General features: G+C 46.9%; 1 protein-coding gene across 1 annotated transcript; it reads left to right on the top strand.

Annotated features, from left to right (window-relative positions):
* Positions 1–3395: 3395 nt before the first annotated feature.
* Positions 3396–12378, top strand: LOC121586865. Its single transcript, XM_041903877.2, has 6 exons — positions 3396–3426; positions 5761–7605; positions 8960–9168; positions 9416–9623; positions 11548–11672; positions 12244–12378. The coding sequence occupies exons 2-6, from the start codon at positions 5764–5766 to the stop codon at positions 12299–12301; spliced, it is 2442 nt and encodes an 813-aa protein (XP_041759811.1). The 5' UTR covers positions 3396–3426; positions 5761–5763; the 3' UTR covers positions 12302–12378.
* Positions 12379–16468: the final 4090 nt, after the last annotated feature.

The raw sequence follows: 16468 nt of genomic DNA, 5'->3' as shown, positions 1-16468 counted from the left end.
GTACTTGGTCTCACTGACCATGATTTGAAACTGAATTGAATGCATATTCAAATTCAATATTTATACACTACCGGTCAAAGGTTTTAGAACACCTACTCATTCAAGGATCTTTCTTAATTTGTACTATTTTCTACATTGTAGAATAACTATGAAATAACACATATGGAAAAGTGTTACACAAATCACAATATATTTTATATTTGAGATTCTTCAAATAGCCACCCTTTGCCTTGATGACAGCTTTGCACACTCATGGTATTCTCTCAACCAGCTTCCCCTGGAATGCTTTTCCAACAGTCTTGAAGGAGTTCCCACATATGCTGAGCACTTGTTGGCTGCTTTTCCCTCACTCTGCAGTCCGACTCATCCCAAACCATTGCTTAGTGAGTACAGCTTTTAACTGTTTAACCATTTTTTTTTTGTTGGTGTGAAACAAACAAGAAATAAGACAAAAAAACTGAAAACTTGAGCGCAACTATTCACCCCCCCAAAGTCAATACTTTGTAGAGCCACCTTGTGCAGCAATTACAGCTGCAAGTCTCTTGGGGTATGTCTCTATAAGCTTGGCACATCTAGCCACTGGGATTTTTGCCCAATCTTCAAGGCAAAACTGCTCCAGCTCCTTCAAGTTGGATGGGTTCCGCTAGTGTACAGCAATCTTTAAGTCATACCACAGATTCTGAATTGGATTGAGGTCTGGGCTTTGACTAGGCCATTCCAAGACATTTAAATGTTTCCCCTTAAACCACTCGATTGTTGCTTTAGCAGTATGCTTAGGGTCATTGTCCTGCTGGAAGGTGAACCTCCGTCCCAGTCTCAAATCTCTGGAAGACTGAAACAGGTTTCCCTCAAGAATTTCCCTGTATTTAGCGCCATCCATCATTCCTTCAATTCTGACCATTTTCCCAGTCCCTGCCGATGAAAAACATCCCCACAGCATGATGCTGCCACCACCATGCTTCACGGTGGGGATGGTGTTCTCGGGGTGATGAGAGGTGTTGGGTTTGCGCCAGACATAGCGTTTTCCTTGATGGCCAAAAAGCTCACTTTTAGTCTCACCTGACCAGAGTACCTTCTTCCATATGTTTGGGGAGTCTCCCACATGCCTTTTGGCGAACACCAAACGTGTTTGCTTATTTTTTTCTTTAAGCAATGGCTTTCTTCTGGCCACTGTTCCGTAAAGCCCAGCTCTGTGGAGTGTACGGCTTAAAGTGTTCCTATGGACAGATACTTTAATCTCCACTGTGGAGCTTTGCAGCTCCTTCAGGGCTATCTTTGGTCTCTTTGTTGCCTCTCTGATTAATGCCCTCCTTGCCTGGTCTGTGAGTTTTGGTGGGTGGCCCTCTCTTGGCACGTTTGTTGTGGTGCCATATTCTTTCCATTTTTTAATAATGGATTTAATGGTGCTCCGTGGGATGTTCAAAGTGTCGGATATTTTTTATAACCCAACCCTGATCTGTACTTCTCCACAACTTTGTCCCTGACCTGTTTGGAGAGCTCCTTGGTCTTCATGGTGTCGCTTGCTTGGTGGTGCCCCTTGCTTTGTGGTGTTGCAGACTCTGGGGCCTTTCAGAACAGGTGTATATATACTGAGATCATGTGACAGATCATGTTACACTTAGATTGCACACAGGTGGACTTTATTTAACTAATTATGTGACCTTTGAAGGTAATTGGTTGCACCAGATCTTATTTAGGGGCTTCATAGCAAAGGGGGTGAGTACATGTGCACGCACCACTTTTCCGTTATAAATTTCTTTAGAATTTTTTGAAACAAGTACTTTTTTTCATTTCACTTCACCAATTTGGACTATTTTGTGTATTTAATTTATTTATTTATTTTATTTCACCTTTATTTAACCAGGTAAACCAGTTGAGAACAAGTTCTCATTTACAACTGCGAAATTAAAATCTATTTAAATTACAGGTTGTAATGTAACAAAAATAGGATAAACGCCAAGGGGGATGAATACTTCTGCAAGGCACTGTATGTTTATACATGTTTGATGAATAGGCGTGATTCATCTGAACCACTGTTTAGAGAAAGATACAGACGGACACAGAGTCCGGTCACAGAGACACCATGACTATGACAGACTGGTGACTTTGTGCCTAACTGATGTAATGACTCTAAAATGTTTTCCACCCCGCCCACGGAGTTACAGACATACCAGGAGGACTTTTTATTGAGCGCTTATCACCACCTTGTGGGGGCTGTAATGTAGCAAAGTATTTGACTAGTAAACATGTAGTATTTTGTAGCTCAGCTGGTAGAGCGTGGGTGCTTGCAACGCCAGGCTAGAGGGTTCGCATTCCTGGGCTCACCCATGCGTAAGATGTATGCATGCATGAACGTCAGTCACTTTGAAGAAAAGCGTTTTGCTAAATGGCATATATTATGTTAAGATCAGTCAATGAATGATCAACTTAGATATGAATTCCATTACTTTATAACAAAGAACACGTGACAGATTCTCTCTCTGAAGACAGACATACAGCAGGAAGGAACACCTGTGTTTCATCGTGTATATCCCCAGAGGTTTTGGGGGGGAAAACCAACCCTGTTCTCTGATGTCCCGTGTGAGGCAGGCAAAGTGCACAGGGCTATTTAAAGATGGCTCGATAATGAACAGGCATTGGAGGAATCCACGGCCCTTTCACTACACACACACACTCTCTCACCAAACACACTTCCTCCTATTAAGTCATCCCTGCCTTCTCTCTTCTCCTATTGGATATTGTCACTATGGCCCCTCCCCATGAGAACTTTGTCAAACAACTGTCAAGCGTTCTAATTTGCATTCTCATGGAATGTATCTGTCATGGAACATTGGTTCCAACATGGCGCCAATTAAATGAAGGGAAAAAAATACATTGTTAAGCTGTAGTCCCCTATGGGCCCTGGTCAAATGTAATGCACTACATAGGGAATAGGGTGCCATTTGGGACACAACTTATATCTATGACAGACCCAGTCCACACTGTCTCCTCTTTCTCCGCACAGACAAGTGTTTATTAATAAACGTAAACGGAATCAGAGTCGCCAGGGCAACGCATAGCAGCACACCGACTGTTGGAGAGGAGGCAGAGTCAATCTCCTCTCTCTCTCTCTCTCTCTCTCTCTCTCTCTGTCCCCCCCTCTCTCTCTCTCTCTCTCTCTCTCTCTCTCTCTCTCTCTCTCTCTCTCTCTCTCTCTCTCTCTCTCTCTCTCTCTCTCTCTCTCTCTCTCTCTCTCTCTCTCTCTCTCTCTCTCTCTCTCTCTCTCTCTCTCTCTCTCTCTCTCTCTCTCTCTCTCTCTCTCTCTCTCTCTCTCTCTCTCTCTCTCTCTCTCTTCATCCTTCCTTTCTGTCTTATCCTCTCCCTCACTCTCTCTTCTCCAGACCCGCTGTCTCAGTTTCATCCAGTAGGAGAGGAGAAAGGGATCTGGTGAGTTTTATCAAGTATATATATATATATCTAATAACATGAACTTCAACAGGTCTGTGCGTTTTTGGGATCGTGGTCAAACAGCGACTTAAAGTATGTTTCTGGATCCGTTTTCAGAATGTTTCTCTGTAAAGCAGAGACACAGTTATTTATGTCCTGATAAAGTAGTTGTTTGGTCAATGCAGGTTTGTACCACTCTGAATCTGAATAGTCAACTCTAGGACAGTTTGTGGATAGAAACTCTAGGACAGTTTGTGGATAGAAGCTAGGACAGTTTGTGGATAGAAACTAGGACAGTTTGTGGATAGAAGCTAGGACAGTTTGTGGATAGAAACTAGGACAGTTTGTGGATAGAAACTAGGACAGTTTGTGGATAGAAGCTAGGACAGTTTGTGGATAGAAACTAGGACAGTTTGTGGATAGAAGCTAGGACAGTTTGTGGATAGAAACTAGGACAGTTTGTGGATAGAAGCTAGGACAGTTTGTGGATAGAAGCTAGGACAGTTTGTGGATAGAAACTAGGACAGTTTGTGGATAGAAACTCCAGGACAGTTTGTACATGGGCAGACATAAGCGGGAGGCTCTGTAGGAATGTGTCGTCTCCAAGCGTACCCCGCCGTGTAGTAAGAGAGACAGCTGGTGCCCCTGCCATGCCGGTAACCGTCAATCCCAGGGCACCGGCGACAATGCAGAGAGACTGGCACTGAAAACAGGGGTCCTCACGTATCCACATAAACTGACAGAATGTGTCCTTACAGCCAGGTCGTTTTCCAGAGTCCATATGAATAGCTGGTCCATTCACATGGTACACGTCATGTCACAAAAAAACTGACGCAGTATGACACAGGGGTATGCAGCACTGTTTATTTTGGCTTAGCAGCTCATTCTTTTTTTTGGGGGGGGGGTTGTCTCTGAAGACTAATCCTGACTAGAAAAGTTGGTTTTGTTTACTTGGTGGGTTCACAAGAAAACACTAAAAACGTTACGACGGGACTCAAGCAAAAGTTAGTCAGTAAAGCAACAACTGAGTCTTACGGAATAGGCTAAGGTTAGAGTAACAAGCGGAATCATTACAGCTAAACACCCAGCTACTCTCCTTGAGGCAGCACAAACAGCTTGTCCATTAACTGGCACACGACATGTTATGTTGACGTACTCTGTAATGTACTCTGTGTAATGCCAGTTGCTAAAGCGTTAGAGCCAGCGGGTGTCACAGTGTTTGTGTGAATGCCTGTGTATTAGGATACGAGTCAATGTGTGTCCAACCCGTAAGAATGGGAGTAAACGCACATAGTTTGTGCGTGCGTCAAGTATGTGTGTGTGTGTGTGTTTCTGATCCCAGCTGTCAGTTGGTGCTAGGCTAGGGGCAGCTGTCCCATGGTGACTGACGTTCTTTAGGCTTATTGCTGTGATGCACCACACCTCCCATAACCCCTACCCCGCCCGGCCCCTTCCTCGGTTCCTGACCTTAGATAGTTGATTAAAACATCTTGTTCCAAGCCACCAAGTCTGTTGAGTGTGTCGACCCTATAGGCTCTGTGGTTGGCATGCCTGTTGAGTGTGTCGACCCTGTAGGCTCTGTGGTTGGCATGCCTGTTGAGTGTGTCGACCCTATAGGCTCTGTGGTTGGCATGCCTGTTGAGTGTGTCGACCCTATAGGCTCTGTGGTTGGCATGCCTGTTGAGTGTGTCGACCCTATAGGCTCTGTGGTTGGCATGCCTGTTGAGTGTGTCGACCCTATAGGCTCTGTGGTTGGCATGCCTGTTGAGTGTGTCAACCCTATAGGCTCTGTGGTTGGCATGCCTGTTGAGTGTGTCGACCCTATAGGCTCTGTGGTTGGCATGCCTGTTGAGTGTGTCGACCCTATAGGCTCTGTGGTTGGCATGCCTGTTGAGTGTGTCGACCCCATAGGCTCTGTGGTTGGCATGCCTGTTGAGTGTGTCGACCCTATAGGCTCTGTGGTTGGCATGCCTGTTGAATGTGTCGACCCTATAGGCTCTGTGGTTGGCATGCCTGTTGAGTGTGTCGACCCTATAGGCTCTGTGGTTGGCATGCCTGTTGAGTGTGTCGACCCTATAGGCTCTGTGGTTGGCATGCCTGTTGAATGTGTCGACCCTATAGGCTCTGTGGTTGGCATGTCTGTTGAGTGTGTCGACCCTATAGGCTCTGTGGTTGGCATGCCTGTTGAATGTGTCGACCCTATAGGCTCTGTGGTTGGCATGCCTGTCCACCAAACAAAAGGTTGCCTATTTCGTCGCAGCTAGAAAGTTTACAATATTACTCACAACTTCCTCGACATCTGTTAACTCTTCAACTTCCTCCACTTCATCACAGGGCATGGAGGACCAAGAGTCTAAGCTGCCGATGGACCCGGAAATCTGCTTCGATCCGCTGTTCATCGATGAGGAAGACCAGTATGGGGATGAGGGTGTTGAAGAGGAGACCGGCGCTTCCTTCCAGCCTCTCCTGGGAGTTACCAGTACAAAAACACTCCTGACTGGCTCGGCTCACAGTCAGTCCTCCCTGTGGGATACCTACAGGGACACACACTTGGATGAGACAAAAACCCAGTTCAAGGACCCCATGTTTAGGAGTGTAGGTGAAACTAGAGACTCCTTTGGGCCTCACCTATTGGCGACCGACACCAACACACACCTAAGTGGGTTAGGACAGATCCAGCCACACCTTAGTGGGTTAGGACAGATCCAGCCACACCTTAGTGGGTTAGGACAGATCCAGCCACACCTTAGTGGGTTAGGACAGATCCAGCCACACCTTAGTGGGTTAGGACAGATCCAGCCACACCTTAGTGGGTTAGGACAGATCCAGCCACACCTTAGTGGGTTAGGACAGATCCAGCCACACCTTAGTGGGTTAGGACAGATCCAGCCACACCTTAGTGGGTTAGGACAGATCCAGCCACACCTGAGGGAGATGGATGACCTGTTGAAGAGTTGTGAGGACATGACAGGCGTGTCCTTCGACTCTCAGCTGTCCACCAGGTACACAGACACACACCTGAGTGGACCAGCTCAGGACCAGAACCAGTCGGACATACAGAAGATGGATGCCATGATGGGGAGCTGTGGTGGGAATGATAGTCCCACACGTGCCACCATCCTGACCTACACAGACACACACACGGAGAACCAGTGCCAAAGTCACCTGAAGGAGGTGGAATCCATTTTGGATCAGAGTGGAGCCACAGGAGCCGCTGTCCAGCCTCAGTTGCCTCCTCTTACCTCCGCAGGCACTCAGCTGAGTGGCACTATGGCTGAGTATCAGACAGAGCTAATGGCGATGCTGGCCATGTTAGAGAACTGTATGGAGGAGGCAGGGATTACCTTTGACCCTTTAGAGTGGACTTACCCCAGCTTACCCAAAGGATATGGCCAACCCAACCCCAACATGAATAAGGGAACACAAGACAGACACGTGGAGAGAGGAGTAGCAATGCAACGACACATGGAGTCTGTGGGGAATACCAAGACTGGAGGACTGGAGTCTGGGGGATGTGTGGATCTGAAGCCATATTTGGGCAGTACCTTCGGCCAATTTGAGCCCCCAAGCTACCAAGCTATCTCCACAGAAAGACACTCAGATGAGTTAGGAGGCTGTGGAGAGACACACACAAGAGGACACATGTCCAGGGTGTGTGAAGAGGACACAGAAGGACATGTCTCCGGTGTGTCTCTGGGGGACACAGAGGCTCACATTATGTGGGGCCAACAACTAGAGACAGGGGTGGGACGGGTGGAGTTGAGGGGTTCCGTGCAGGAGTTGGAAGTGTTGGGGACTGTGCTGGAGGGGTGCATCGAGGAGGTGGGGAGGCTGGAGAAGAGACGGGATGAACTGATGGGAGAGCTAAAGGCACTAAGGGAGGAGAAGACTGGGACAGAGGAAGGGAGTGAAGGAGGGCAGGCGGCACAGTTAAGGCAGGTGCTGAATATTGAGGCAGATGGGAGGAGGGAGGCACGGGTTAAGGAGTGGCAGTCTTTGAGGGCTGAGAGGAGTGAGGAGCAGAGGAGGCTGTCCAGTGTGCGTCTGGAGAGGCAGGGTCTTCAGGAGGAGATGAGGAGGCTAAAGAGGAGGCTGTTCTCTGTCGCCAGGGAGAGTGCTCACAACCAGGTCATCCTGGCAACCCAGCAGCGTGAGGTTGCCCAGCTAAACAAAGAACAGGTAGGGGCAGGAGTGTTCTTCTGACCATTCCAGAACTTTCTGAGTATCCATGAAACCTTCTGGGTGTTCCAGCACCTTCTGAGTGTTAGAGAACCTTCTGAATGTTCCTAAACCTTCAGTATTTCAAAACCTTATGTGCATTCTAGAACCTTCTGAGTGTTATATAACATTCTGGGAGTTCAGGATCTATATGAGTGTTCCAGAGCATTTTAAATGTTCTAGAAAACGGAGTGTTCCAGAACCATCTAAGTGTTCCAGGACATCTGCTGCGTTCATCGGCGCTCAGAGAAGGCAATGCAGGTTCTTCTGTTTCTCTCTCTCTCTCTCTCTCTCTCTCTCTCTCTCTCTCTCTCTCTCTCTCTCTCTCTCTCTCTCTGTCTCTCTCTCTCTCTCTCTCTCTCTCTCTCTCTCTCTCTCTCTCTACACTCTCTCACTCGCTCTACTCTCTCTCTCTCTCACTCTCTCGACGCTCTCTCTGTCTCTCTCTCTACTCCCTCTCTCTCACTCACGCTCTCTACTCTCTCTCTCTCTCTACTCTCTCTCTCACTCGCTCTACTCTCTCTCTCTCTCTCTCACGCTCTCTACTCTCTCTCACTCTCACTCTCACTCTCACTCTCTCTCTCTCGCTCTCTCTCTTTCTACTCTCTCTCTCTCTCTCTACTCTCTCTCACTCTCTCTCTCTCTACACTCTCTACTCTCTCTCTCACTCTCTCTCTCTCTCTACTCTCTCTCACTCTCTCTCTCTCTACGCTCTCTACTCTCTCTCTCTCTCTCTCACTCTCTCTCTCACTCTCTCTCTCTCTCTACGCTCTCTACTCTCTCTCTCTCTCTCTCTCTCTCTACTCTCTCTCACTCTCTCTCTCTCTACGCTCTCTACTCTCTCTCTCTCTCTCTCTCTCTCTCTCTCTCTACTCTCACTCTCACTCTCACTCTCTCTCTCTCGCTCTCTCTCTTTCTACTCTCTCTCTCTCTCTACTCTCTCTCACTCTCTCTCTCTCTACACTCTCTACTCTCTCTCTCACTCTCTCTCTCTCTCTACTCTCTCTCACTCTCTCTCTCTCTCTACTCTACTCTCTCTCTCTCTCTCTCTCTCTCTCTCTCTCTCACTCTCTCTCTCTCTACGCTCTCTACGCTCTCTACTCTCTCTCTCTCTCTCTCTCTCTCTCTCTCTCTCTCTCTCTCTCTCTACGCCTCTCTCTCTCTCTCTCTCTCTCTCTCTCTCTCTCTCTCTCTCTCTCTCTCTCTCTCTCTCTCTCTCTCTCTCTCTCTCTCTCTCTCTCTCTCTCTCTCTCTCTCTCTCTCTCTCTCTCTCTCTCTCTCTCTCTCTCTCTCTCTCTCTCTCTCTCTCCCCCAGATGGAACTTGACACACTGATCATCCAGCTGACTGAGGATGTGTCTCAGCTCCGCTCCACCCACCAGACCCAGCTCTCCACCCTGCAGTCCCAGCTCCAGACCCCCAGCCAGACACCCAACCCCATAGAGGAGCTGACCCAGAGCAAGAGGAACTCCTGTGGGGACATACAGCAGTACCTGCAGGGGAGTCTCAAGGCCCTGGAGGAACGGTATATTCTCTCTCGATATTGCAAGGTGTTATCATAACTCAAAGGTGGTCTCTAGTCAAGCATGGCACTAGGATTGACACAACAGTTATGATGTACCCACTTATCATGATTGATACTATGATCATTACTTATTTATCATGATACCAAATTCCATCAAATCAAAGTTTATTGGTTGCGTACACAGATTTTGCAGATGTTATGGCAGGTGCAGCGAAATGCATTATCATCTGTCCCTCCCTCCCCCCAGGTATGAGCCAATGCTGCTGGCCCTGTTGAAGAGGAGGGAGGGGACATCAGAGGCCCTGGTGAAGGCCAGGCAGCAGGCCCAGGAGCTGAGGACCCGCCGGGGGCCCCTGAGGGAGGAGGGACAGAGGCTGGGGCTGCAGAGGGCCTGCCTGGAGGAGAGACTCAAACTGATGGAGACCCACAGGAGAGAGGACGTGGAGCAGTACAGGGTATGGAGGGAGGGAGGGAGGGAGGGAGGGAGGGAGGAGGAGGAGGGAGGAGGGAGGGAGGGAGGGAGGAGGAGGGAGGGAGGGAGGGAGGAGGGAGGGAGGGAGGGAGGAGGGAGGGAGGGAGGGAGGGAGGGAGGGAGGGAGGGAGGGAGGGAGGGAGGGAGTGAGGGAGGGCTGGAATTACAAGGCCGTCCAGGAATGCCAGTACACAGGGTTGGAATTACAAGGCCGTCCAGGAATGGTACTCCTGAGTGGCGCAGTGGTCTAAGGCTCTGCATCGCAGTGCAAACTGTGCCACTAGAGATCCTGGTTCGAATCCAGGCTCTGTCGCCGCTGGCCGCGACCGGGAGACTCATGGGCGGCGCACAATTGGTCCAGGGTAGGGGAGGGAATGGCCGGCAGGGATGTAGCTCAGTTGATAGAGCATGGTGTTTGCAATGCCAGGGTTGTGGGTTCGATTCCCACGGGGGGCCAATATAAAAAAATATGTATTCACTAACTGTAAGTCGCTCTGGATAAGAGCGTCTGCTAAATGACTAAAATGTAAAAAAAATGTAATGTAATGAATGCCAGTAGACAGGGTGAATTACAAGGCCGTCCAGGAATCCCAGTAGACATCAAATCAAATCAAATTGTATTTGCCACATGTGCCGAATACAACAGGTTTAGACATTACCGTGAAATGCTTACTGACAGCCCTTTATTATTTCTTAATAAAAAGTAAAATAAAACAACAACAACAAAAAAGTGTTGAGAAAAAAAGAGCAGAAGTAAAATAAAATAACAGTAGGCTATATATACAGGGGGGTACCGGTGCAGAGTCAATGTGCGGGGGCACCGGCTAGTTGAGGTAGTTGAAGTAATATGTACATGTGGGTAGAGTTAAAGTGACTATGCATAAATAATTAACAGAGTAGCAGCAGCGTAAAGGTGGGGGTGGGGGTGGGGGGGACGATGCAAATAGTCCGGGTAGCCATGATTAGCTGTTCAGGAGTCTTATGGCTTGGGGGTAGAAGCTGTTGAGAAGTATTTTGGACCTAGACTTGGAGCTCTGGTACCGCTTGCCGTGCGGTAGCAGAGAGAACAGTCTATGACTAGGGTGGCTGGAGTCTTTGACAATTTTGAGGGCCTTCCTCTGACACCGCCTGGTATAGAGGTCATGAATGGCAGGAAGCTTGGCCCCAGTGATGTACTGGGCCGTACGCACTACCCTCTGTAGTGCCTTGTGGTCGGAGGCCGAGCAGTTTCCATACCAGGCAGTGATGCAACCAGTCAGGATGGTGCAGCTCTATAACTTTTTGAGGATCTGAGGACCCATGCCAAATCTTTTCAGTCTCCTGAGGGGGAATAGGCTTTGTCGTTCCCTCTTCACGACTGTCTTGGTGTGGTTGGACCATGATAGTTTGTTGGTGATGTGGACACCAAGGAACTTGAAGCTCTCAACCTGTTCCACTACAGCCCCGTCGATGAGAATGGGGGCGTGCTCAGTCCTCTTTTTTTCCCCTGTAGTCCACAATCATCTCCTTTGTCTTGGTCACGTTGAGGGAGAGGTTGTTATCCTGGCACCACACGGCCAGGTCTCTGACCTCCTCCCTATAGGCTGTCTCGTCGTTGTCGGTGATCAGGCCTACCACTGTTGTGTCGTCGGCAAACTTAATGACGGTGTTGGAGTCGTGCCTGGCCACGCAGTCATGGGTGAACAGGGAGTACAGGAGGGGACTGAGCACGCACCCCTGAGGGGTCCCCCGTGTTGAGGACACGGTTGGAATTACAAAGCTGTCCAGGAATGCTACACTCTCATAACACATCAGGGGAACCTCCAACACACACAGACATAGATTAAAAACACCAGCCTTTCAATACATTATAAACACTAATGTCAGGTTTATGAAACTTTTATGAAGCCTTGTCTCCCTCCCCACAGGAGACAGTGGACAGGCTGGAGGAGACTAGCAGAGAGCAGAAGATGGAGCTGCAGATCCAGAAAAGGAAAACCAAGGAGATGGAGGAACTGAGAGACAGCCTTACTAAAGAACTCTACCTGTACAGGTGAGACAATTGACCGTTTCACTCTCCTAGTTCATCCTTTCAAGAATTTACCACCACAATCCACAGATAACATTTACATTTACATTTTAGTCATTTAGCAGACGCTCTTATCCAGAGCGACTTACAGTTAGCACATACATTATTTTATCGAACCCACAACCCTGGCGTTGCAAACGCCATGCTCTACCAACTGAGCTACATCCCCTGCCCGCCATTCCCTCCCCTACCCTGGACGACGCTGGGCCAATTGTGCGCCGCCCCAATAGATTCTTCAAATAGCCACCCCTTGCCCTGATGACAGCCTTGCACACTCTTGGCATTCTCCCAACCAGCTTCATGAGGTAGTCACCTGGAATGCATTTCAATTAACAGGTGTGCCTTCTTAAAAGTTAATTTGTGGAATTTCTTTCCTTCTTAATGCGTTTGAGACAATCAGTTGTGTTTTGACAAGGTATGGGTGATAACGTCAGCATTGGCTATTAAAATCAGTTCATTATACGTCACTAACTTATAACATGGTTAACAAGGTTGTAAATATTGACTGTAATCGGGTGCTTTTTTCTCCTTACAGAGGCAATGTCGAGGACGATAACAAGAATGATCTAACCAGTGTGAAGGAGAAAACATGACCATTGGGACAAATAGAAGTCAAATATACACTGAGTGTACAAAACATTAAGAACACCTTCCTACTATTGAGTTGCACACCCCCTTCGTCGGGGCATGGACTCTACAAGGTGTCGAAAGCGTTCCACTGGGATGCTGGCCCATGTTGACTCCAATGCTTCACACAGTTGTGTCAACTTGGCTGGATGTCCTTTGAGTGGTGGGACCATTCTTGATACACACAGGAAACTTGAGTGTGAAAAACCCGGCAGCGTTGCAGTTCTTGACACAAACTGGTGCGCCTGGCACCTACTACCATACCCCGTTCAAAGGCACTTAAATATTTTATCTTGCCCATTCACCCTCTCAATGGCACACATACACAATCCGTGTCTCAATTGTCTCAAGGCTTAAAACATTTTCTTCAACCTGTCTCCTCCCCTTCATCTACATTGATTTGAAGTGGATTTAACAGGTGACATCAATAAGGGATCATAGCTTTCACCCGGATTCACCTGGTCAGTCTATGTCATGGAAAGAGATGTTGTTCATGTTTTGAACGCTCAGTGTAAGTCAGTTTAGGTAACGAGACGGACTGCCATATCTCTGTTCACAGTTACTTCTAATATAACCATCTTTACAAGTAGACTTTCTGTACTTTTCAGATGCGTGTGTGAGTATGATCTGGAACAATACAAGAGACACTGAAAAGGTTCTATTCTAATATGGAAAACCAGGAAAAAGCAAGAAGGCAGTTTTGTACACTGGCAGCTGAAACCTGAATTCCCCATCAGGTTGGGAAGGGCGTCTAGAACACAAAAGCTCGACAATATCATTCTCATTCTAGATTTAGACATTGTGTTGTAGATCAGAGGGTTCTGGAACAGTCTGAAGACAGATGCCATTGTATTCTTTATAGAGAGCATTGTGTCATGAATAAAAGGTGGTGTTCTTTCAACGTCTAAACTGTCCGAGTGTTGGTGAGGAGTTCACTGCCGTTAGTCAGAGCACAGGGTCCTGCGTTCCAAACGGCACCACTCTATGCCCTACACAGACCAGGGCCCGGTGTCAAAAGGAGAGCACTATTAGGGAACAGGGTGCCATTTGGGTTGCAACCCAGGGAGAGGGAAGGTGTGCATATAAGGGCAACGTGGTGGAATGTTTTTAAACAATGACAGAAGCTAATGGAGTGAGTTTGAGCCCAGGGGATGTAGGGAGTGCGTCCCAAATGGGCCCCTATTCCCTAAGTAGTGCACTACTTTAGACCAGGACTTCTAGGGAATGAGGTGCCATTTGGGACACAAGTAAAGAGAGAAGATGTCACCCTACCCTACACAGATATTAAAGCTATGACCAGTATAATCACTTTTTGGACATCAGACAGTTTTTATTTATTTTATGTTTTAAAGCAAACATCAAAAAAGGTGGGTTGAAAATAGTCCCTTTCTGTATTTAATAAGATTACATTAGTCATTTGTATGTCTCCTGGTGTATGGTTTTACAAGATAACAGAGTGACTAGAACATTTTCAAATGATGCTCATTCAAATGAATGACGTCAGAAATAGCAACAGTATTAGCATTGCTTGGTCATGGTTCAGACTCGATTTGCTCCGGTCTTGAATAGGTCTCACCTTAGGTGGCCTCGAAACACTAATGGGACATTTCCCACCCGGACACTAACCCTGGTGTTTTACCAGAAAGGCTCAGCCTTGTGCGTACCCACCTCGCAGACCAGCACCTTGTGTCTCACTGGGCCGTGGACTCAGTGGAACTGCTCTGACTTGGGGCCGGGGACCGGGGCCACTGGTACTTTTTCAGCTGGCATTTACATAACCGTGGCTAACTGAGAACATGCGTTAACAGAACATATTCCATGGCTAACACCGATCTCACAAAGCAACTGTGACGTGGTCGTTAGTTTACTCCCTCCTCCCAAGTCTTTAGTGTTACACTGCTGATGACAAACACAGTTCCCCAAATATAACACTAGAGACAACATTAACAAATAACACTGGTGACACACTGGTGTGGGGGAAGTCAGAGCTGGAAATGGCCCATAAGTATTAAACAAGAACAAATCATTATCAGCTGAGTGGATTAGAGTCAACAAGCTTTGATGGAAAATCTCATTCAAATGAATGCCAAGTCGAAGCGTAATGGAAAAACATTTTATTCAGTAAGGACTGACTGTACAACTGAATAGAGGAGAGAGTAATATGATAAGACCATCATACAAAGACATCACAATATAAAACCAGACGTCACAATATCAAACCAGACGTCACAATATCAAACCAGACGTCACAATATCAAACCAGACGTCACAATATCAAACCAGACATCACAATGTCAAACCAGACATCACAATATCAAACCAGATATCACAATATCTAACCAGACATCACAATATCAAACCAGACATCACAATATCAAACCAGACGTCACAATATCAAACCAGACATCACAATATCTAACCAGACATCACAATATCTAACCAGACATCACAATATAAAACCAGACATCACAATATCTAACCAGACATCACAATATCTAACCAGACATCACAATATCTAACCAGACATCACAATATCAAACCAGATATCACAATATCTAACCAGACATCACAATATCTAACCAGACATCACAATATAAAACCAGACATCACAATATCTAACCAGACATCACAATATCTAACCAGACATCACAATATCTAACCAGACGTCACAATATCAAACCAGATGTCACAATATCAAACCAGACATCACAGTATCTAACCAGACATCACAATATCAAACCAGACATCACAATATCAAACCAGACATCACAATATTTACATTACATTTTAGTCATTTAGCAGACGCTCTTTTCCAGAGCGACTTACAGTTAGTGAATACATATTTTATTTTTTTACACTGGCCCCCCGTGGGAATCGAACCCACAACCCTGGCGTTGCAAACGCCATGCTCTATCAACTGAGCTACATCCCTGCCGGCCATTCCCTCCCCTACCCTGGACCAATTGTGCGCCGCCCATGAGTCTCCCGGTCGCGGCCGGCAGCGACAGAGCCTGGATTCGAACCAGGATCTCTAGTGGCACAGTTAGCACTGCGATGCAGTGCCTTAGACCACTGCGCCACTCAGGAGTATCTAACCAGACATCACAATATCAAACCAGACATCACAATATCAAACCAGACATCACAATATCTAACCAGGCATCACAATATAAAACCAGATGTCACAATATCAAACCAGACATCACAATATAACCTTGACTAGCTAAGTACTGTACTTCTTCAACCAAAAACGAAACGTTGAAAAATCTAACGTGTGTTCAGTTACATGGGGCCTATTGAATGTAAATTAATGCAAATGCGACATTGCGCATAATGGTTGGGACAGATACTTGTTTCACAGAGGACAAGAACGTTGGCAAAAGTTGTTAAAATAGCCACAATAATCTCTATTACACGTCTATTCAGTGGAAAGGGTCTCTTGTAATGGCATTAGTAAAATGGGAGTCGTTTCAGCTCCAATCACACATGGGGGGGGGGGAGGCCAATCAAGGGATTAGAAAAAAACTATTTATATTACAGTTGTCACGCCCTGAACTATGGAACTCTTGTTTGTTGAGTCAGGGTGTGAATGTCTATTGTAGTTCTATGTTATGTATATCTATGTTTAGGATCTAGAATGCGTATTTCTAGGTTTGGCCCGGGTGTGATTCCCAATCAGAGGCAGCTGTCGCTCGTTGTCTCTGATTGGGGATCACACTTAGGTAGCCTATTTCCTACGTTGCATTGTGGGATCTCGTTCCGTTTAGGCTTGCGTGTGTTTAGCCTGAGGACTTCACGTTACGTTGTTTCTTGTTTCGGTTTATGTTTATTGAGTTAATAAACATGTACGCTTTTCACGCTGCACCTTGGTCCGACCTGTCTCTCAACGATCGTGACAACAGCACAAAACCAGTTCTTGGAGTACTCAGACAATAAATTACTATTTTATACCGAAGAGAGAGAGAGAGAGAGAGAGAGAGAGAGAGAGAGAGAGAGAGAGAGAGAGAGAGAGAGAGAGAGAGAGAGAGAGAGAGACAGAGAGAGAGAGAGAGAGATAGAGAGCGATAGAGAGAGAGGGAGAGAGAGAGAGAGAGAGAGAGAGAGAGAGAGAGAGAGAGAGAGAGAGAGAGAGA

The sequence above is a fragment of the Coregonus clupeaformis genome, chromosome 17 (genome assembly GCF_020615455.1).
Source record: "Coregonus clupeaformis isolate EN_2021a chromosome 17, ASM2061545v1, whole genome shotgun sequence".
NCBI lineage: Eukaryota > Metazoa > Chordata > Actinopteri > Salmoniformes > Salmonidae > Coregonus > Coregonus clupeaformis.
The sequence above is the reverse complement of the archived record's forward strand: the minus strand, read 5'-3'. Positions and strand labels throughout refer to the sequence as shown.